We start from the raw sequence: 22,516 nt of genomic DNA on the forward strand, positions 1-22,516 counted from the left end.
CAAGAGCTAAAATCGATCTCGCGTAGTGGTCCATGCATACATTTTCAGGAGTTTGCAAAGATTGCAACTGTCGATCTACAATAGGCCATTTTCATGATGGCGTCATTTTACTACAACTACCAGAATTCATTTCGTTTTCCTTTTCAAATGCAAATTTTGTAATCCCAGTGGAGAGCAAAGAACAATAGCTCTAATTAGCATGAAAAAAGAAAAACCAGGAGGATTCTGGTAGTTGTAGTAAAATGACGCCATAGTGAAAATGTCCTATTACACATGCATTTACAATGGTTTTGAAACCATAATTTAGGGAGCTTAAGCAACGACGTGGACAACGGCTATGGCAACGACAAGGCCGCAGAACAATAGATTTAATGAGCAAAAAACATAGCTCTGCACGTGCGTTTTACATTTTGGTACATTTCTTTGTCGTGCTCTGCAAACCACAACATGAAATGACCACATTTAAGGTTTTGTGGAGAACGTGAACGCACGGCGGTTAATTTTCTCTTTTTCTTTCTTAATTTAAACTCCCCTCCTACCAATTTGGTTCCTGGATAGTTCGCCATTTTTGTAAAAAGTTGAGCGAGTTGAAATAATCGCGAAGTAGTACAAATGAAAAAAAGTCATATTGCCAGGTGACGTTTTCGTTGCCGTTGCCGTCGTCGCTCCCTAATTTGCCGCTGTTTGCAACATCTTATATAAATCCGTGAAGTCCGCCGTTTTGAAAAATAAAACAAACGCATGCGCAGTCTCTTTTGTCACCGAAACGAATTGACCGTAGGTCGTTGTTTTCTTTCGTTCGTTTCCTTTCGTTCAGCATACCTGTTCATACTGCAACATCGTAATTAATTAAAAATTACAAAAAAGTAGAGTGCGTGGATGGGTTGTTTGCTGGATGAACTTTTGGGGAACTAGCGGTGTTCACTCAACAAAAGATCCAATAGCTTCTCAGTTGACTCTTCTTTATTGCCTTGTGAACTTGCAACCGTTCAGCTTACTCTAGTCTACAATCAACTTTCTACTAAAACTAGATGGCACCCACTTTTATACTAATTCGACAACCACCTGCTCAACGCAAACTAAATCTTACGCAAGCCTTCTGTGATTGGCTGCAATGAACTTATTTGCATCCGTGCCTTCGATCTATTAGCCAAGTCAAAAACATCTTTCTAGAGAAATATCACAATGAAACTTGGGCTGTCCAGTCAGTACAAAACAGGGAGACCAATATAAAAATTACAAAGTTCGTACTTACACAATAAGTTTCACAAAGATAATCTGAAAAACACTTAAAGCTGTTGTTTAAAAAATGTGCAAGTAGTCGATTCGTTGAAGGTGTCAGCCTTCTTCATCGAAAATGACTGGTCAAATGTTTCCATAAATTAAATATGCACGTGGCAAACAAATTCTAAAGCTTGAATTATATATTCAGTACGTGGCTGATAGCAGATATTACAACAATGGATATTTATCTTCACAATCACCCTAAGATCATAGTATTTACTTTCAAAAACACCTTATATTACGGACATTATTATTTAGATACCTTCATCTAAAAAAATTAAAATCAACGACCATGAATTCGGTAAAAGAACCCAAGAAAATCTATTAAAAATGACTAAAAATAAGAGCAGTAACAATTTCCTGGAATAAACCGTCGAAAGGTTAAATTGAGGAAAAACTTATAAAAAGAAAGGTAAACACGGTGTTATCATTTGTAGGAAACTTAATTGAAAATATCTTTGCAATTGCCAGTGTTTCTGTTGAAACGTACAGCTGCTCATACCGAATTCATGACAGGAGAATTTATACGTTAATCACACATTAAGAACAACTTAGTCGAACTACAAGGAATTATATATCTCTAGAGAGCTGCGTAACGAAGGAAATGAGTCAACTGGTCTTTTTCTGTGACATTCCCCAAACTGAAATATAATTTGTAATAAGTCCCAACACCAAATAAAATTCCTTGAACTATTTAAACCCCAAATAATTGCGTTGTAAATATTTTTCATCACTGATAATTTTTATCATCTAACATTATTATGTAAAGCTAATTAAAATACAGTCGACTCCCGATAACTCGAACCCTCGCTAACTCGAACCTCGCGCTAACTTCAACCAATTTATTTCAATTTCCCTTGAAGGTTCCAGTTATCGGGAGTCGATTGTATTATAAAAATCTTGGACAAAACTGCTTTAAGACAACAATGAAAGAATTATTTCAAAAAAATAAATCTAGCCCTAGAAGGTACAAAACATTTACCAGTAGGGTCTGATTCAAGAAGCCCTCTAAAGCTAAACTTATATTATAATACTAAGCTATACTAAATTAACATAGTAAACCATATGTAATGCTAAATTTACTTAAAATTATGGTCGTTCAAAAAACTGGCTTAGGAGATCATTTTTAAAAGTTTTGTTAAAAGATAAAACGGTTTTGCATGGACTTCAAACTAGAATCATTATTGTTCTAATAATTACGAAAGTTCTGTGACCAGATACAATATCAAATAACTGAACGTTCAATTGTTGAGAGTTCCGGGTTACTACACGTCCAGCTAACTAGTCCGTGGTTATATACTGTGTTGTCTTTGTATAAATTATGCAAGAATTATGCAAAGCATGAGACCGGTTAGTAAGGCTTCCGTGGGAGACTGAATAGGTGGGAACTTCAATCTAAAAATAAATAGGTCTGTAAGTCTATAGGAGTTGTGTACTCCAAGTAATGGTCTCCTGAACATGTTAAGTATGCTTTACGCACGTTGAAGCAAGCGTCTTTAACGACGCACAAGTGGAGAAAGTTCGTCCAGACGCATAATGCGTCATGTGTCCGTCTTTATACAAGAGCCGCATAACCAGACAAACAACAAATGTTTGCCCAATTAAGTTCGTCTAGACGGATAATGCGTCCTATAGTGCAAAAATAGCCAATAACAATACACCAAGAGCGAACCGTATCAAACAAGGATCTTTTATCCAGGAAAAATGTATTCTAAAAGGTTGGACTCACAGAAGTTAAGTGTAGAGATTTAAACTGCAGTGCCATCTTGGTTAAATAACTGATGGATTTTTTTTCTTTATTTAAAATCAAATTTAAAGGACCACTGTCACGGTGGTTTTGCTGTTTGTTGATCAAAACTGCTCAGATATTTGACCACGAACTTCTTTTCTAACATGAAATTACTCTGAGAGCATGGGGGGAGGGGGGGGGGGGAGAAAAAAAAGGAAATAACTCCTCCAAGGAAGAATAAACTATAATCACTTGTTAGCAATTTTTCCAAAATACTAAGAAGAAGGAACTTGTAAAAACTGGCCAATATTTTCAAGTTGCAATCCGTTTCCATCCTGGCCATCGGCAGCCAGAGATGAATAATTCTAGTTTCTGTGCACTAGTAAGGTTATTATTAACAAAACTGAACCATTATTTTAACGTTTCCATCCATATAAATATGTTTTTTGGTTATTCAAGATGACACTGAAAATAGGTGACACTAGCTGCCCCTTTATGTGCCTGTTGGCTCGACTCCTATTCCCCCTTGAGTTCCAGGCAAACAGGTTGTCGGAGTCACATTGCGCACGTTTCCATGTAAGCCCGTCACGAAATCGCTCCACATCAAATAATTACCGACGCCATCAGAGCAATTTTTTGACATTCGCGAAATTTCTTCAGCTGACAACACTTTGTTCCACATGTTCACGCCATGCATTTCACCAAAGAAGCTCTGAAACTGTTGGAATCCACCTCCATAATTATCTTGATCCTGACCAAGGATCACAATTCCATTATTTTTAATCACGTGACCTGTCTTGAAGTCGGTCCCATTAATAATGTCCTCTCGCTCGCCATCGATGTAGAAGTTCCAGGATCCAGCGGTGTTCTCCCACGTTGCACAGATGTGGTGCCAATGGTCACCCTTGACACGTCTTTGTGTTTCCCTGAGAGATTCAGGAAAAATAACAGAACTAATGATGAAATAGTGAACGGTAAGAAGCGAATTAAAACAGAAAATGATACAGTGAAAACCGACTGTCAATGAACATTCTGAGCTTCTTAACCTGGTTGTTCAAAGAGCGGATAACTTTATTCAGTCGATAAATTGTACTCCGACCAATACATTTTGCCCGCTGGATAATAGTATCTGGTGTTTGAACGACTGGGGCCTATCCCTTTTGCCTCATTTTCAGAGTAATTCCTGAAGCAGAAAGTTAGCCATTTTTCACACAAATGAATTCACCTGTCATCAAGCACATGAGAGATGTCTAATGAACGTAAAAGTATGTAATAGTTAATGTAAATGTCCGATTTCGTTATTTAATTTGTTATGTACCGTTTTTCACCGTTAACAATGAGCCTCAAAACTTTGTTATTGTTCACCAAAATTTCGTTGTCTTTATTTGGAAGTGAGTAGCTAAACAGCGTCGCAGAGTCTGATCGACGGCCAACTTTTATCCACAGACAGACAGTAAAAGCGGTCAGCGGTGGGACGCAACTCAGCAGGTCAAATCTGACGTAGTCACTGACTGTTTTGTTGGGGAAAGAAAGCTGGAAATTTGAATTACGAGAATCTGCAAGTTTAAAACAAAACAACGTTGAGATTTTTTGACGAAAGAGAGACAGATTGGTAGAAGGAAAAAAATTACCAATAAAAAGGTGGAAGGATTCTTTGAGCTGAGATTTGTAAGTTTCATAAGATTTATAAGTTTTATTCCCAAAAAATTAAACTACGAAGAAGATATGCAGAGACAGACAGAGATGGATTTCCTACGCTGAAAAGCCGAAGAGGTTAAAAACAATGACTGAAAAATTAAACTAACCTGATGATGGACAGCTTCTATCGCAAGTTGCATCCTGGGGAATAAAAACGTGAATTTTCTATTAATGTTATTGCATTCTCCTTATTCTATGACTCAAGTGGTCCGCGATGAAAAAGGAGCATTTTCATTGGCTCGCTTAGCAGACTGCAAGTTGTGGTACTCCATACAGCTGTTTTGACAAAGGTTGTCCAAAAAAGCGTAAAAGCGTACGCGACAATACCGAAAGGTAGTCTGGGAAATGCCACAAAAAAATTAAATTAAAGCTCAGAGTCCATATTGCCCGCCATCTTAAGTCTTCGCTGTACGGTCGAGGCATTATGGATTCTGAGCTTTTATTGAAATTTATTGGCTATTTCCCAGACTATCTTTGAGTAATGCTGCGTACGCTTTTACGCTTTTCTGGTCAACCTTTGTCGAAACAGCTGTATATAGAGGTATTCAGAATGAACTTTTCAAAGGGGACAGTTTTGTTTGAGAACAAACTTTGCGTAAAGTTGTAAAACTTGTATGGAAAAATGTCCTATGGAGATTTACTATTTCAATCAATCAATCAATCAATCAATCAAATATCTCTGTAGCGCAAGTTTTCCAAGCTAAGATGCTTTAGAAAATTTGTGAAAGAGCCACAATCATAAAACCTTATCGTAAGTTACTCGGTCGGTATCAGGAAAGCATTGAGCGAGCAACCTCAGAAGAGAGGCATAATCGCATTATCAATAGCTTCTCGACAAGAACCGAAGAAGTTAAAGTAATCATCACGGACAAAACCCCAGGCCAAAATGCATTGAAAACTTTTAAGTCTTAAAAAAATAAAAATCTATGATGTTTGATCCCTTGATCTGATACTAATTGGCACAAGGTAATAACAGTCTTTGTTATCACTTAATTATTCCGTAAGATGATTGACACAATTACATTCACGCATGCGCAATTCTCACCCAGTCCTCGTAATATTTAAATCCTTTCTCGTCCGTCATATTGTGGGGACACATCTTTGCTGTAGCGTCGCTTATCTGACACACGTGACTCGCAGAAGTTGATTCGTACTGGTAGTTGTATGACAAACATCTTGGATGCTGGGTGCATAATGCGTGACAGTCTCTCAAGGAAGACACTTGATTGGTAGAGATTGCGTGACCAGAGAGGACATAGTCTATACAATAAATAGAAAATCAGAGCGTGACTCAAGTATGCGCTTAACCACTGAACAATGAAACTGGATATGTTTATGTAAAATGCAGTGTTTTTAATCATGATGCTACGGTAACGCAAGTTTGTGATGTGGGACAAGGAAGGAACTTACTGATTACTCTCGTATTCTTTTTTAATTCCTTAGTAATCATTTCTCTTTTCATTTCTTTTTTCATTTTAATAGTTTATTTTAGTCACCCACATGAACAGAGCATATAAAGCAGGTTGAAGAGAAATCGTTTGTAAGGATATTTCATTAAATGTAACAAGGTAAGCTTAGATTTCCTGAGACCAGTGAGTCATCACTAGTCTTTGCTGTCAACACGAGGACGTAGCGCGCATTAATCTTCTTCTTTCCCAAGAAATGATTTTATCAACAGAGTTTACAATTAAGACGCAGTCTCCCTTAGATCCTCATATTAATTTTCGCTCCTGAAATAGATTTCGCTTATAATTTTTCTGTTAACTTCTATTGGCAAGTAAGTCACAAATATGAAATTAGATCGGAGAAATTCTGCTTTATAAAATTTTTCTGCTACAAACTCTCTGCACCCCCTACTGTCTTCGAAACTCAGTGACGAGATCGTGAATTTTGCCAAAATTGCAGCTATTCGCCCTGGATAAAACCGCTCACTTGAAACCTTCAAATTCGCCAGTTATAAACTATGACCCTTTATTATTCCACTATTATGTCATTTCACCAAATAAGGTCAAGAGAACGCGCAAAATATGAGACCGTAATACACTGTAGTGAACCGGTTTGACCGGTTTACAACAGAGCGAATACGGACGGAAAAGGCAGGAAAAGGAGCAACAATGGCCGGACTGGACGAACCCAACTTTGACTTGTTTGGGTCCTTTGGACTTGAATTTTTAGAAGACGAACTCTTAACAGAAACAGACTATTTAACTGAACAAACAGAAACTACTGAAACAGGTGGTGTTGCTACAATTACCGAGCAAACAGAACAAACAGTAAGCGGACAACTGAACGACGAAGCCATTGACAATTTTATTGCTGAGAACAGAAACAAAAACACAACTAAAAAGACGCAAAGTGACCTTAATGTGTTTTACAGATGGGCAAAAAATGTCAACGAAACAAGAACTATTGAAAACATACCAGAACAAGAACTGGACAAAGTTTTGGCTCACTTTTTTTTAAACGTACGTAAGACGAACGGGGACGAATATGAACCTGATACGTTGACGTCTATGTTACGAAGTTTCGACCGCTTCTTAAGGGAAAAAGAAAAACAATACAGTATACTCACAGACAGACAGTTCACGAAGGTCAGAGAAGCTCTATCTTCAAAGCGAAAACAGCTTCGCCGTACCGGCAAAGGGCAAAAGCCAAACAAAGCTCTCGGACTGAGCGAAAATCAGATTCAGAAGCTGTGGGACGAGAAACAATTAGGATACCACACACCGCAAAGCCTTTTACGTACAGTCTGGTTTAACAACACCCTGTTCTTTGGTTGGAGAGCTCGTGACGAACATCACCGTGTAAAGTTTGGAGACTTCCAAATAAAATGCGAAGACGGCCCCCAAGGAAGAGATTATGTCGAGTGGATAACTGAGCGTGGAAGCAAGACTCGTACTGGAGAACACGAATTTGTCCCTGACCGCACGTTCAACCCCAAAATGTACGCAACTGGCGGATCACGTTGTCCTGTGAGCATCTTTAAAGAATATCTGGCAAGACGACCGCCTGAAATGGCTGCTGCAGATTTCCCATTTTATCTGGCGTCCATTGTTAAGCCATCATCCGATATCTGGTTCAAGAAACAGCCTCTGGGAAAAAATTCGCTCGGTTCATTTATGAAATCCATGAGCGAGGCCGCCGGGTTGACAGGCAGGCACACCAACCATTCGGTCCGTAGGACGATGATTTCAACGCTCAGAAAGGAAAATGTGGAGCCTTTAAACATCATTGCACTTGCTGGACAAAGAAACCTTAAGTCTTTAGACAGCTATTCCAGTACGTCCACAGAGCAGCAGAAGGACATGTCCTTGAAACTCAGCAGCTTCATCGAGGTATGTGATGCACGTGAGAAATCTGTCGCTGAAAGCCAAATACTGACGCCAAGAGCTGATCCACAGCGAGATGAAAGTGAAGGCAAACATTTGTTCACGGGAGCTGTCTTTAATAACTGCCAGTTTACCTTTACCACTGCCGATGCTGGCTCCGCTGCCGTCCATGCCACAGTTCCACAGAAGAAATTCAAGAGAATCTTGCCCCTTGTAGATAGTGATGATGAACTATAAAGAACTTTTGTTGTTCTGATTTATCGGAACTGGATTTGTCACTATAAGTTGACGACATTTCCCTGATTTTGAGACTTTCTTGAATATTTTGGAATTACAAAATTATTGTAAAACGTGGCTTTCAATGGAAGAATAGTTTTTGAAATGATGCAAGCTCGAAAACAAGTTTTTAGCATGCCAATCACTTGTCATTTTTCTTTTCATTTTATCCAATCAAATTAAAGACATTTAACTGGCTTTCTGTGTTGTTTACGTCATTCGTACGCGCCATATACCGATGGACAGATAATGCCGGGTGTATTTCAAAACTGTTACCAAAACAGAAAAGCCAAAATAACAAATCTTTCTGTAGTGGAATAATAAATCTCTTATTCGATGGTTTTACATATAATACGCGCGGACATTTTGCTCATTGCTCGTATTTTTCCTCGCCCCTTCGGGGCTCGGAAAAATACTACGCAACTCGCAAAATATCCGCGCGTATTATATGTAAAACCATCGATTAAGATATATTTATATTAATAATCAGATGAATTGTAATCAGAATCGCTAATTAGTATAATAAAACCGAGGATACAAAGTTTATCCATTTTGGGCACTTATCGCAACATGCGATTTGACCAGAATTCAGGGGAAAAAATCACAAAAGTGGTTCGTACTCACACGCTTTCCTGCATATCACTGGAAAGTTTCATCCATCGGCTACTAAAATCTGTGAAAACATTTGGCCGTCATCCAGTAGTTAGTCCGCAAGTGAGGGCTGAACTTGTGCTACTCAGCTAGCACGACCATCTTTCCTTCGCAGATGTTGCGTCGTAAAATCCGCAACAAGGCCAAGATATCTTGTCTTGTATGACCTTAGAATTCCATTAGTAGGTCAAGAAACAACCAACATGGCTAGAATTTGTTTAATTGACGGTAAAGCAGCACAATTTGTCCCGTATTTTGACGCAACATAAGCAAGTTGTCATTCTTTGTAGAAATCAGTAGATATTTTTACTAAGCCGCTGACCACATACATCGCAGCGGAGCATACCTTCCATAAACAAACAATAACCATGGCGAGCGCACCGACTAGACCGATTGTATGTTCATTTTTTGGAAGTGGGAAAATAACATGTGGAGAATCACGAGGAAAAGAAGAATCGGTTCCCCTTATTCAGTGTATAACCAATATAACAAATCATTTAAAGAGTTGCCACCTGTCGCGCGCGAAAGTGACGGAATACGAATTGATACTAGCCAGGGCGGGGAAGTTTAATCTTCCATTGAACGAAATAGAGAAGTTGACAATCTGTCCGAAGCACCGTCACAATCTAGGGCAATATTGGCGACCTCTGAAGACATGTCAGTATCCTAATCACGAAGGACGGAAAATTTCTTTGCACTGTAAGAATCCCGTGAACTGGCAGATGGCACAAGAGATACAGAAGATGTTTATTACACCTGCACAAGTTGGGTCGCGTAAGTATTTTCTTTTTCAGTTTTCCAAAGTTTCCTGTTTTCCAGTTTTTGCAAAGTTTCAACCAAAAGTGGCTTTTACTACGTAAAGCGAAAAGAGGGAGAAAATTTTGAATTAAATTGGCACAAAATTGGTCGTGTTTATTCCAACAATAATATTTGAGAATGTCACGTCACGCAATGGATTAAAGAGATAAATGTTGGAAGAGGTCTGATTCTTTTGTCAGTAAAGTGTTTATAAATTTCGGAAAAAACAACGAAGAAACGGAGGGAACAAAATGTAGTACATGAGGAGCCACACAAGGGAAAGGATAGGCTTTTTCACTTTGCGAGTTGAATATCGTAACAAGTTTTTCGCATGTACATGTGCAGCTAATTTGCATAATTTGGTTATTTATTTATTCTGTGAAAACGAGAAATGCAGTCGGATTTGAGAGCACTGAAAAAGTGCTTTTAAAACTGAGGGTTTAAATATTACAAATTGTATTCCTACGTTGCACTACTTTTGTTTTTCAGTCTGCTGCTAGCTTAACAATGATGCATAATTTTACTAGCTTAATCTAATTTATGGCGATTTAACTCAATTAAGGGGTATGAAAATTCTGGCACGAGATCCAAAGGTGATGTTTTCCTATTTTTTGTAAAAGGATTTTGTGTGGCAGTATGAATATTAAATTCAATTTACGACAATTTCCGCCCTGGTCTTTCTAATATATGGTGTAAGTAATTTGCTCACGCTTTTTACATGTGTGTTGTTTTCCAGTTGTCACGCATTCAATTGCAAATCATGCTATACTTTCCAACGCCAAAACGAGGGCATGTTTCTTTGTCCGTAATTTGTGTGGCTCCAATTTATCCCTTTAAAAAACTAAGCGCTAAGAGGCTTTTCTCAAATATCGCTTTTATTTTCGCGTTTATTTTTTCTATATATGAACTGATAATTGAGAATAAAGCAGTTAAGGTGGGAGTGTAGTTAACGTCTCCTTATACTCATTTATGAATATAGAAACTGCTTATGTAGAAAAATGAAAAAGAAAAATTGTAACAAAAGAAAACATCCATTATTTCCACCAACAGCAATTTGCTCCAACTGTTGGAAAAGGCATGCACAACTTGTACAAAGCAACGTACGACTGGACATCGATTCATTGGAATGTGAAAAAGAACCCATCGCAAGGTAAGATATTTTGCAAGCCTTGGTTTACATGATGTCATAGGGAGGTTGCCTGTGAATTCAGGTCTTGGTTTACTCATTGATCAATTTGATTGATGATGATCATTTTTAACGCATAGGACCTCCAAAGCCCTAGCCCTTCACCAGATGAGTACAATGCTTCCAACACCATTGACTGAACGCTCACAGCAAAAGGTCGAAACAGACTGGACTCCAAGTACAACAGGATATCACAGCTCTCAAGAGGACGTCAGCATGTTTACTCCTCTGCAAACTGACCAAGCTTTAGTTAGAATAAACGAAAGCTTAGACGTATTGGAAACATGTTCAGGTGAAGGAAGAACCAGCCCTTTACTGTGTCAGATGCAAACAAAGTGGGAGAGAGTGAGTCAGGAGGAGCAAACATTTTTTGTAAGAAAGGCAACAGAAGCCTGCAAGATAGTCTGTTCAGCCATTGCCCCGGAAGATGGAGAGACGTTGTTCAAAGCTGTTTGCAAGACTGACAGCCCTGATATCGAGAATGAGCTCCAGCCTCTCCTAGAAGCATATAGGGATGCACCTTCTAAGGACACGAAGACTCAGATTTTAAGTATTTATGCAAACAGGTATCCTGCCAAGAAGCTTATGGAAATGCACAAATTGTACGAACCGATAACAGAATGGGAATTGCGTAAAGCTAAGCTTCACGCTAATAACAAAGGTGCCGGTACCCCACTGGAAACGCCATTTTATCACAGGGTCAGACTTGAGACAGTCAAAGTCAACCATTTTTTGGAATTCATAAACAGACCGTATTTCTATCAAGACGTCTCTTACGGAACACGCACACTTAAGCTTGGTAGCGGAGAAAAGCTTGTAATGCCGAACGTCATCCGAACAGTCGCTAGGTCCACAATGGTTGCTCAATACTTGCAACTTTGCCAAGAAGAGGAGTTTGACTCTTTGAGTCGTGCAACTCTCTATCGTATTCTTGAAGTGCGCGAAGCGTCTCAAAGGAAAGCTCTCAAAGGTCTTGATAACGTAGCCGCGGATGGAACGGCAGCTTTTGAAACACTTGAGAGAGTAGTCGAGGAGCTCCAAAAGGCTGGCGCAAGTCCGGAATGGGGTGATAATATCAAGGAGAAGCTTAATCAAGCCAAGAGGTATCTGAAAACAGACTATAAAGTTCATTGCAAAAAAGAGTCTAGTCCATGTGCAGATCATTGTAGGGTGTTTGCCGTAAGCGATGCGAACGACGAAGCGTTTAAACAGGAATGTGAGCACCCGCACAGTCTACAGTGTGACATGTGCGAGAACCTGAAATCAGTCTTAGAAGAAATTGAACTTTCCTTAAAGAATGAAAGCCAAACAATTTGCTTTTACAGCCAAGAACAGCAAGAAGACATTTTGTATGACTTCTTGCAAGCAAAGAAGCATATATTTGATTGGAGAGCCCATATTTTGCGTTCGGAAAATCAAGATCTAGCCAAACAAGATGTCTTGAAATCACTCGATGAAACATCAGCGCTGATAACAATGGACTGGGCGATGAAATGTCAGTGCCAAAAGTATAGAGAGAAACAGTCCGAATGGTTTGGTAAGAGAGGATTGAGCTGGCATGTAAGCAGCGTTGTTTTCAAAACAAGAGAAGAAGAACCCGTGGTAGTAACGTATGCCCACTTGATTGATTCTTGTATTCAAGACTGGTTTGTTGTTGGCTCAATCTTAGAAAATCTCCTTCTCACGCTCAAGACAGAAAATCCTTCCCTCAGTAAAGCCTACATAAGATCCGACGAGGCGGGGTGTTACCACAACAACGCGCTGATGGCAAGTATTAACGAAATTAGCCAAAGAACGGGAGTCGTTGTAGAAAGGTATGACTTTTCAGAGCCACAACATGGAAAGGACATTTGTGACCGTATCATCTGTCCTATGAAGCAAGCAGTGCGACGATACTGTGACGAGGGGAATGATATTCAGTCAGTGCATGACATGAGAGAAGCACTTCTTAAGAGACCTGTTCAAGGTGTAACTGCTTCTGTGTGTGAGGTGAACGACAAGCAAAAGACAATTGATGTAACAAAAATTCCCAACTTCAGCGCCTACCACAACTCTCAGGGAATCCGTGTCCGTAAAGCTTATTCTGTGGGACAGGGTAAAACTATAAATTACAGTGACATAGTACGTACAGCTCAGGGTCCCACGTCGATGGTAATCAAGGACGATCAGAGTTTTTTTGATATTTCTGTAAAGAGAAATTTGAAGGGCAAACGATTAACCCAGTCGCAGACTTCAGCATTGTTTCCATGTCCACAGGAAGGCTGTAACTCCAGCTTTGAAACTTTTGATTCCCTGCAACGTCATCTTGATTGTGGTCAACATGAAAATAAAACAAGCCAAGAATCCGTCTATGATCAGTTACGACGTGACTGGGTGGCAAGGTTTTCCACTCTTGTTGCCGAAAACCGCCCTAGGCCAAAATCAGACGTTTCCTCAATGGCCAATTCTTCGCTTCCAATAGGTTGGGCACTCCAATAGCCAAGAGGAGGTGGAACAAGGTACTCTTCTCAAGTAAAGGATTATTTGAAAGCAAAATTTGATGCTGGCGAAGAATCGGGATGTAAAGCTGATCCTCAGCAAGTTGCTATCGACATGAGAAATACCCGGACGGAAGAAAACAAACGAATGTTCTCGAGAGATGAGTGGCTGTCAAGAAACCAAGTACAGTCCTACTTTTCCAGACTAGCTGTGCTAAAGAGAAAGCAAACCAACACGTCATCTTCCCGTCAAGCAACTATAGATGACTTGGAATACGTGGTGCACGAAGAAGATTGGTTGCAGCAGGTGGACGAGGTTTACGAAAAACTATCTGTCCAGCATCCAATCTACTACGATGCTTATAATCTTTGTGACTTGCGTCACAAAAATAAGCTTGATTCCTTTAATATGGAAATGTTGAAATCAATCTGCAATCATTTTGAAATTTCGTTCAAGTCAAAAGACAGAAAATACATACTGATCGAAAAACTGGAAAACATGATCGCCGAGTGTTCTTAAACATATCGTCCGTGAGCCGACAAAAAACTGGCCAGCGGTTTAGGAAAACATGGCGGACCGCGAATTCCCTTCGCCGATAACAGATATATCTTGCTGTATGACTGCTTTAATGAAACTCCTCCAGCGATTCTATTCAGATGAAATTGGTTGGGAAACTTTGATCTTCGTGCCTTGAGAAACTATATGGTGATGAAAAACGTATTTCGTGTTTTATTACTGGCATTCGATTACCAAGTGTCCGATGGAAATATGGCCGTGTTAGCTGAGTAGCACAAGTTCAGCCCTCACTTGCAGACCAACCACTGGATGACGGCCAAATGTTTTAACAGATTTTATTAGCCGATGAATGGAACTTTCCACTGATATACAGGAAAGCCTGTGAGTACGAACCACTTTTGTGATTTTTTCCTCTGAATTTGGGTCAAATCGCATGTTTCGATAAGTGCCCAAAATGGATAAACTTTGTATCCTCGCTTTTATTATACTAATTAGCGATTATGATAACAATTCATCTGATTATTAAGATAAAGGGTCATAACTTATAACTGGCGAATTTGAAGGTTTCAAGTGAGCGATTTTGTCCAGAGCGAATAGCTGTAATTTTGGCAAAGTTTACGATCTCGTCACTGAGTTTTGAAGACAGTAGGAGGAGCAGAAAGTTTGCGGTAGAAAATTTTTTTAAAGCAGAATTACTCCGATCTAATTTCATATTTGTGACTTACTTGCCAATAGAAGTTAACAGAAAAATTATAAGCGGAATCTATTTCAGGAGCGAAAATTAATATGAGGATCTAAAGGAGACTGCGTCTTAAAGGTAATTTGGTCGCCATAAACATCCGAGTGCTTGCGTATTGAACGTTAACCCCTCATTACAGCGATTCGCTCTGAAAAAGGGCTAACGCTCGAAACATTAACACTCGAATCTCTTTACGGTGGCCAAATTACCTTCAGTTATCAACTCTGTCGATAAACCAACATTCGTTTCCACTCCCCATCCTCCCCCCCCCCCCCCCCCATACCGACGCACAACGCAACAGTTTCTTTAGAAACTGAACCCCACATGTTTTTGTGAAACCTTGAACAACAAGAAGGTGTGAGGGGGGGGGGGGGGATGGAATTGCAAGCACCCCTCAGTATTGCCTATTTTACACTCGCCTCATTGGACTGGCGGCCAGGTTATACATCATCTTTTTTTTTTTTTTTTTCTATAATTTACCTTTAGTGGCTAGGAACACAGCTGGTTTTGAACAAAACTCTTGCTTACTCCACACAATCACTCTGGTTACTGCGATCAAAATGACGATTGCTTGAGTTGTTACCATTCTTACTCCATATCGTCACTGATAAAAATAATTATTGTAATAATCATCATCATAATCATCATCATCATCATCATCATTGCAAAGAAAGATTTTTCTTGGCGAAAAGCGACAGAGGGGAAACTGTAACTTCTACGTTAAAAGCATGACGCTCTTATCTCTGGGGAAACGAGCAAACGGTTGATCAAAAACGGAGTTCGTGGGTTCCATTCCTACCTAAGTCGAAGGATTTTTCCTTTGCCTCCTGTGTTTTCCCATTTCATCCCAGCGCTTTAACCTTGAGGCAGAGTTAATTCCTTGACTTGCCATTAATCACGGACTGAATGACTGGGTTTTCATCCCCATAACAAAAAGAAAACAAAGTCATTTGATTCAACACAAGTTGTAGTGACGAAATGGGCCACAGACACCCCAACCAATATTACGCGCCCAAGGTGGTTAATTTAAGATTTCATAGAGGGGATCATTTCAAATCTTGATGAGTTTATATTGGTAATTGAACTGAGTGGAGTGCAATTTGGTCTGAAATCATACGCGTGATTTCAAAATCAAACGAGCGCGCAGCGCGAGTTTGATTTGAAATCACAAGTTAATCTCGTACCCAGATCTCCCACGGTCAGGCGGGGGGGAGATCTGGTAAAGTTCGATTTGAGGCCCGGAATACGGGCCTGCCCATCATCCTTTGTCCACCGTGCTGAATGGCCGCCGGCTCGTAACTGTGATCATTCCTGGTGAGGTTTTCGCTTTCGAGGGTGCTCTTCGGAACGTTCTTCGGTCGAGAGGACAACAAAACTTGAAACTTAAACCAAAACGAAAAAGGCAACAGGAGAGATTGCAATCAACAAGCGCGGTAAATCACTTTTTTACTAAGATTAGTTCCTACCCTTTGTGACCATCTAGACCATCTTTGTAATGAAAACTGTTCCAAAATCCATCGTAATTGTGCTTTCTCCACTCAAGATCAACGTGCTTATCGACGATCAATTAAAAAGACTTAAGTCAACCGGAGTAAGCTGTACCAGTTTTCGCCTTAGATGGTAACTGTGTTGAAGATACTGTAATTTACAGGCAGGGAAATGTCACATAATTTTTGTGCACCCCAAGGTAAAGGTAGCAACAGACAGTGCAGAGAGTTTTTGTTGTCGAAGCTTTATCAGAAAAATTTTGTGGTCGTTGTTGTAGATGAGGCACAATAGAGATACTGATTGGCATCTTGGTGTTAAATTTCGCATTGTATGTTGTTTTTTTGCTTTTTTTTTTTGTTTTTATTTATTTATTGTTTTGTTCTTCTTTTATTAAGCTTGTCCTGTTTAGATTTCTTGCTCGGTTCAGTATATCTCGAACATACCTTAATTTACACAAATGTAATTCTCTCTTGTACATCCTAGGCTCTACAAACATTTCCTACATTTTCTAATATCTCAATAAAGCTAAGAGTCATTTCTTTGTTTACTTAAAAGTAGGTGGTGGTCAGTTAGAAAGCCTTTGCTACTTTGACCACCACACACATTTTATAATTTGTACTGTATTTATTTTTATCTTGTAATCATTTGTTGTAATACTTTTCTTTCTATGTTAATGTTGTGTAAATAGTGTGAAATAAATGAACCATGAACCATCCTAGCCCTAACACCATGCTACTGTCTTGGTTATATACCAGCAAACCAGAAAGATCGGTCCGTGTAAATGGTAGGCGCCCAATTATGTCCAACATTAAAATACCAAGTACACCCTTGCTGTTTTAAAGGGGTTTTTTTTCTCAAAAATGGAAGTTTGAATTTCTTTTGGGAAATGGAGGTACCACATCTGGATTTGGGATCTGAAGAATGTTTGGTTACTTGCAACATGTGAGCAAACAGAGCAAGTCCCTATGAGTTTCCCATTAGAGTTTTATTTGGTAGTGATGAGCTTTCCATTTCAGTGGTTCTTGATTCACCTTTATCACATAACACTTGAAAAGTTTTCACCTGAAATTTATGTTAAGTTTAGGGGACATGCCCCCTCGACTGCTTCTTTGATGACAAATTAATAAAGGTTATAATATTTTACACATAGGAGTCCACAGACTCGAAAATTAGAACCACATAATACACAAGTCTAATAATATTTGACTCTTGATATGAAGAACAAAGGTCATTATCTGCATTTGATTTGCAAGGCACAATGAGCTGCTTAAATAATCATTGTTGTACTGAGCATTGCATTATTTGTACATGCATAGAGGATGATACACTAAGAATAATACAAGGTTCTTTATGTCCAAAGCAGCTATCTTGGTGCTTGGACACTCACCTCTGATGGGATCCTTGATTTCAGCAAAAAAAAATAATAACAATAATAATAGGAAGGTGTGAAGGTCTTTTGGGCTCATAAAAGTAGCAAATGGCAGATAAAAAGAAAACAAATAAAAAAAATATTTCCACTCTTTGTTTTCCTGTGCATGTCTGTGTGTTCTAATGAACTGTCACCCATTTCTGCAGCAAAACAACAGCTTTCACAGTAAGCTGATCTTCAGTAACCATGAATTCCTAAGTATTCCTTAACCATGGCCTTCCATAGCCAGGAAACAACATTTAATCAAACTGTCAGACACAAACCCACTGCAGAGAAGTGGTGGGGAAAAGAAACTTTGAAAACAGTGTCTGTCTTGGATGAAAATTCCTTGTTGATGCCAATTCCTCGAGCAAAAAAAAATTTCTTGTATTGATATTTGCACCCATCTCAGGTCCTAACTTTTCTTAATGTTAAGACCAGCAACACAAAATTATGTTCAAGGACTTTTCACACAAGTACACAAAAAATATCAGAACAGTGAACCTTGAACCTTTAAGCCCCAGTAGTGATCAGTATCAAAATTTCTCCTAATATTTATCAATACACAATCAAGGAGAGGTCATGAGATCACCAGTGGTGAAATATCTTGATATTTCAACAACCTCCCTATAATGCTACTATGAAAAATGAAAATGTAGAGACCAGTAAGGAGAAACTGTATGTTGACACTGAGGCTTAAAGGTTAAAAGCTAATAAATACAGAGCCATATTGTTGGTGATTATCGCAGCTTCTTTTATGCTTCGTCCTTCCACCACCCCATGCGTCAAAAAGGGCTTAGTTACTTGAGAATCCCTTTTTATTCAGCCTTCTCATTATCCATTTTCTGGTAATTATATTGTCTTATTCTAATGGAAAGAATAACAACATCCCAGTGAATGACTACAGTTTTTTCTTAATTAATTGCATCTTTGTTCAGGGGGCACAACTTCAGAGTACAGCAAACGAGGAACACTTTCCTCAGTATTCCCTACAGTGAAGATTGTTGTCATGACAATAACAGCAACAGAAAAACAACCAAACTACAATCATACAAAGTTTGAATATGAAAGATTTATGGAGTACTACAAAGGCCCTCCTATCTTAACACAAAGTAATGTTGACCAGTTTGATTACATATTTTCACCCATAGCAGATGAACTTTTCACCACCAATGTCAAAAATTAAGCCTGTCAGCCTATTATTTACTCATCATTAGTACTGTGTGGAGTTGGGGGTGCCTTTTTGGGTGGAAAGCTTGGGGATCACCAGTTCTACCTTACTCCCCAAATTCCTCAAAATGCACTTTTGGCTCAGTCTCATTCTCTACAGACTGACAATGAATATTATTTGCCACAATCTTTGGGAATGGGGTTTGATTCTCATTGTGTTGGAAGGATAATAATTTATTCATTTTGGTCTTCCGCAAACTATGGAAAGTTTTTTCCAAGAAAGTGGAAGAGATGAGAAGCCTGCTACATCAAAACTTTACTTTAACAACAATCATATTGGTGCAAATATTGAAGAAATGCAACCCATCATGACAGATTAGTGTAAATACCCCAGAAATCTGTGCAGGGGAAAATTTTTGCTTATAATCACTTTGGTTTTGGCTTTTGTGTGAGAAATGCAGCTGTTGTGATATCTGTTGTCCGAAATGACTGTCATTGCTCTTAATTATGTGTTGAGCTGTGTCCAGCTGTTTTAGCCCTTGAAGATATTCACATCACTGATAGGAACTTTAGGAACTTGCTTCTCCCTAGAAATCAGGTGGAAGAAATTAAGACAGAGTTAACAAGAAATAAAGGAGAAACTGAGGCCAGTGATAACTATTTGTATCAGAGAATGTGCTAAGGATTAACAATGGAAGTAGTAAATGAAGTGTGTTTAGTACTTCAAGGACTCCATACTAATGATAAAATAATGGAGAAATTCCCCTATCTTGAAGAAAAGAACAATGGCAAAAAGATTCTAAAAACTATAAGTGATGTCAAATCCAAAGAGGCATGTCCTCCTTTTAAAACTACTTCTTTTCTAAAGCCTATCACAAGCATAGACCTGCAAAACGTTAGGTGGTGCAGACATGTAAACCAATGTCCCCATTTTTATTTTAGAGGAAGGCTAGTTTTATATTTTGGATCCAAATTTTTTTTAACTCAGTAGGTGGGAGAGAGGGGATAAAATTAAACTAACTACACTTACATAAAGAGCCCTAATCGGTTCAGACAAGGTGTTCTCTGTTGTAGTACGGGTTTCATTACTATTATTTTGGCGGTCATAAGTCGGACATTTTTCATTTCTCTTAGCTGAGGGGTGGGAGGGATATTGATCTCACCAGCAGATGAATAATAATATTGTGTGGACACTCTATCAATTTCTCCAAAGTCCTATGAGAGATGTTGTATGGATCTTGAAGGAATAAGCACACTGGTCTGAAAGGACTAATATTATATTATGAAGTCTCTTACTCAAAGTCCAGTTCAATTTATAGAAGGAAAATAGTCTTTTAGCAGAAGACAAAAACTGAAAATATGCTAGCAAATGCGGCGCGCGTGTTCAGGAACTCAAGGTAAAGTATTTTGGGGAAATTAATTTGCGTTTACTAAATAAATAATCATTTTAAAAAAAATCATTTTTTGTTAAGAAATACCAAAAAAAAAAAAATATGTGACTTACCTCCATTTTATCCCCAAAAGTAAGCAAGCTTATATCCATCGTGTTGGAAACTTGTGTAATTTGGCAAGGCCGTTTGAACGTTACTGCAAACTCTTTTCGGCTAAAGTCGCTGTTGTCTTCCGAAAAAACAATTTCTCACTGTTCTCTCCCCACACAAAGGGCATGTATGTACTAAAACATCTTAATCGGAGCGAAAACTTCTCCGTGTTTTTGTTTCTTCCCCGAACTGAGCGAAAACCAAACACAGAAGGAAAGAGCCAATCACAGAGAAGATTAGAATGAGGCATTCTTAATTCTGGTAACCAACCAGAAATGGCGTTATATCGAACTTTACCAGATCTCACATTTCGACATTCCCGAACCGACGACTGAGATCGGGGTACGAGATTAATCACAAGTATGATTTCAGACCAAAATTGCACTCCACTCAGTTCAATTACCACTTAATTACATCCATTTTGAAATCACAGAGTATCATTGTCAATGTTAATATTCAATTTGTGTTACTTCATTTCCATTTTGATGGGCTAAAGAAAGGATGCAATTTAGAGCAAAAAATGGTGCAATTTGGGAATAAATTGCATCATTTTGGACCAATCAGATTACAAGGATCACCAGTGATTTCAAAATGGATGTAATTATGTGCAAAATTACCTCAAAATAACTTGAACAAAAAATTTTTGTTGCGCCCTGAATGAGGCCAAGAAGAGGATGAACTACTCACTTGGTATGATGAGACGAATTATTCATCACAAATACGATAGATATGATTAATACCCTTGAATAAATTACATTATTAAAAACTGGATCATTGTATAATGCAATTCCAGGGTTTTGATTGGCTTAGCGGTGATGGTATATGTGATGATTATCGCCAAGTCGGCGCTACGTGCTTCGTTGGCTATTTATCATCTCATATCCAACGCGCGCTCTTAGAATAATTGTTAAATAGTATACGTGAAACGGTTTCTCTATATAAATCGATTGGCACCGAAAAGTTGACATGTTTTCATTATAAGCTATATCTTCTATAAAAACGCCATTCTTAGCTTTTAACACAGAATTTTAAAGCCTTAAAGAGCCGAAGAAGGTGAAATGTTAAAACTGGCGCGGCATCCAGACCTCTCCTTTACTGTTTTCGTTTCAATTTTTGTTTTCTCGTTCTTCTTTCTTTTTTATTCCTTCATGATCAGTGATTTAGTACTGAACCAGAGAACCATTGAGAGATAGCTCATGGTCAATACCTTTAAGGCAAAATAATAGGTGTCAAGCCTTTTTGAAGGAGAGTCTCCAGGGATTCTTACTTTAATCCTGGAGCTCTTTATTTTGGAGGAGCGCTGCTCGACAGCCCAAAAAACGGCTGCGAGGGAGACTATTTCGCCTGCGATATGACCAGAAAATTCTATTCGAAAAAGTTAAATTCGCTTGAACCTAATGTAATGTGGTTATTCCACAAATTTTTTACCTTATCAAGTATCAAAATATATCTTTAACTGACTCACATTTTTGTCCTGTTTCAACTTTGTCGAAGGTACTGCGATTTCCAAAAGTCTTTCATATCCATTAAAAAACTGATTCAATTTCCGTTAGCACCATCAATATAACCGATGAAGGATGTGGATTAAAATTTAATGAGTGAAATTGATACGCGCTGCTTAAACAATGAACATACTTTTGTTTGAGAAACTGTTTAATTGATAGAAAGGTGTTTATATAATACCCGATGGTAGTGTAGCTCAGTATTTCACTGGAGGTACACAATAACCTAATGTGATTTGGATAATGCAGTATTTGCCAATTCAATAACTTTACGTTTCTGTTATGTCTCGAAGTAGATGTTAATAAAATATTGTTAAAATTCATTTGCAAAAGCCTGGGCAGAAAATTGTAGGTTGTTAATTAAAGTTTACATAACCATCCTCGATTTTTCCCACCCACCTAAGAATAACTCCATCGTAAAAATAGAGCTAGTTTAAATTTCGGTGGGAATTACTCCAGAAATGACAGCTGTGAGGAAAAATTTCTTCAACATATTAAACCTCTCACCAATTTTTTTTTTAATACAAAAACTAATAAAAATTAAAGAAGTTGTGTTATAAGTTAGCTTGAAAAGGTAAAGTGTTTTATGAGGAAAAAGTTGACCTGTTCATCCTCAAACCTTCTTTCACGTTATAGCCCTCATTGTACTGTCTTTATTTTGTTCCAAAATTGCGATCATCATTCTCTGAAATATATTCCCTTATGTTTACATGGCTTTAATTT

At 38.4% G+C, this 22,516-nt stretch overlaps 2 protein-coding genes and 2 long non-coding RNA genes across 14 annotated transcripts in view; 1 reads left to right on the forward strand and 3 right to left on the reverse strand.

Moving 5' to 3' along the window:
• The window catches only part of LOC146475772 (uncharacterized), a 238,143-nt gene that overhangs the window by 96,878 nt on the left and 118,749 nt on the right, over positions 1-22,516 (reverse strand). The window lies entirely within an intron of this gene.
• On the reverse strand, positions 965-22,416 carry LOC146475775 (C-reactive protein 1.1-like). 4 transcript variants are annotated; one of them, XM_085115528.1, is made up of 6 exons: positions 22,397-22,416; positions 15,165-15,288; positions 5,757-5,971; positions 4,819-4,852; positions 4,332-4,569; positions 965-3,939 (listed from the first exon to the last, which is right to left on the reverse strand). In XM_085115528.1, the coding sequence occupies exons 2-6, from the start codon at positions 15,268-15,270 to the stop codon at positions 3,507-3,509; spliced, it is 1,026 nt and encodes a 341-aa protein (XP_084971654.1). In that variant the 5' UTR covers positions 15,271-15,288; positions 22,397-22,416; the 3' UTR covers positions 965-3,506. The 4 variants fall into 4 exon arrangements, with proteins under 4 accessions (XP_084971654.1, XP_084971652.1, XP_084971651.1 ...); XM_085115526.1 differs by lacking the exon at positions 22,397-22,416 and adding an exon at positions 21,720-21,902; XM_085115525.1 differs by lacking the exon at positions 22,397-22,416 and adding an exon at positions 21,757-21,899.
• On the forward strand, positions 10,442-13,429 carry LOC146475776 (uncharacterized). Its single transcript, XM_085115344.1, has 2 exons — positions 10,442-10,915; positions 11,032-13,429. Exons 1-2 carry the CDS (start codon positions 10,764-10,766, stop codon positions 13,427-13,429), a joined length of 2,550 nt encoding a protein of 849 aa, XP_084971470.1. The 5' UTR covers positions 10,442-10,763.
• LOC146475777 (uncharacterized) lies at positions 18,381-20,599 on the reverse strand. Its single transcript, XR_014865779.1, has 2 exons — positions 20,255-20,599; positions 18,381-19,337 (listed from the first exon to the last, which is right to left on the reverse strand). It is a non-coding gene; the product is annotated as an uncharacterized LOC146475777 (long non-coding RNA).

The sequence above is a fragment of the Pavona decussata genome, unplaced genomic scaffold (assembly GCF_977016875.1).
Source record: "Pavona decussata unplaced genomic scaffold, jaPavDecu1.1 SCAFFOLD_83, whole genome shotgun sequence".
Lineage (NCBI taxonomy): Eukaryota > Metazoa > Cnidaria > Anthozoa > Scleractinia > Agariciidae > Pavona > Pavona decussata.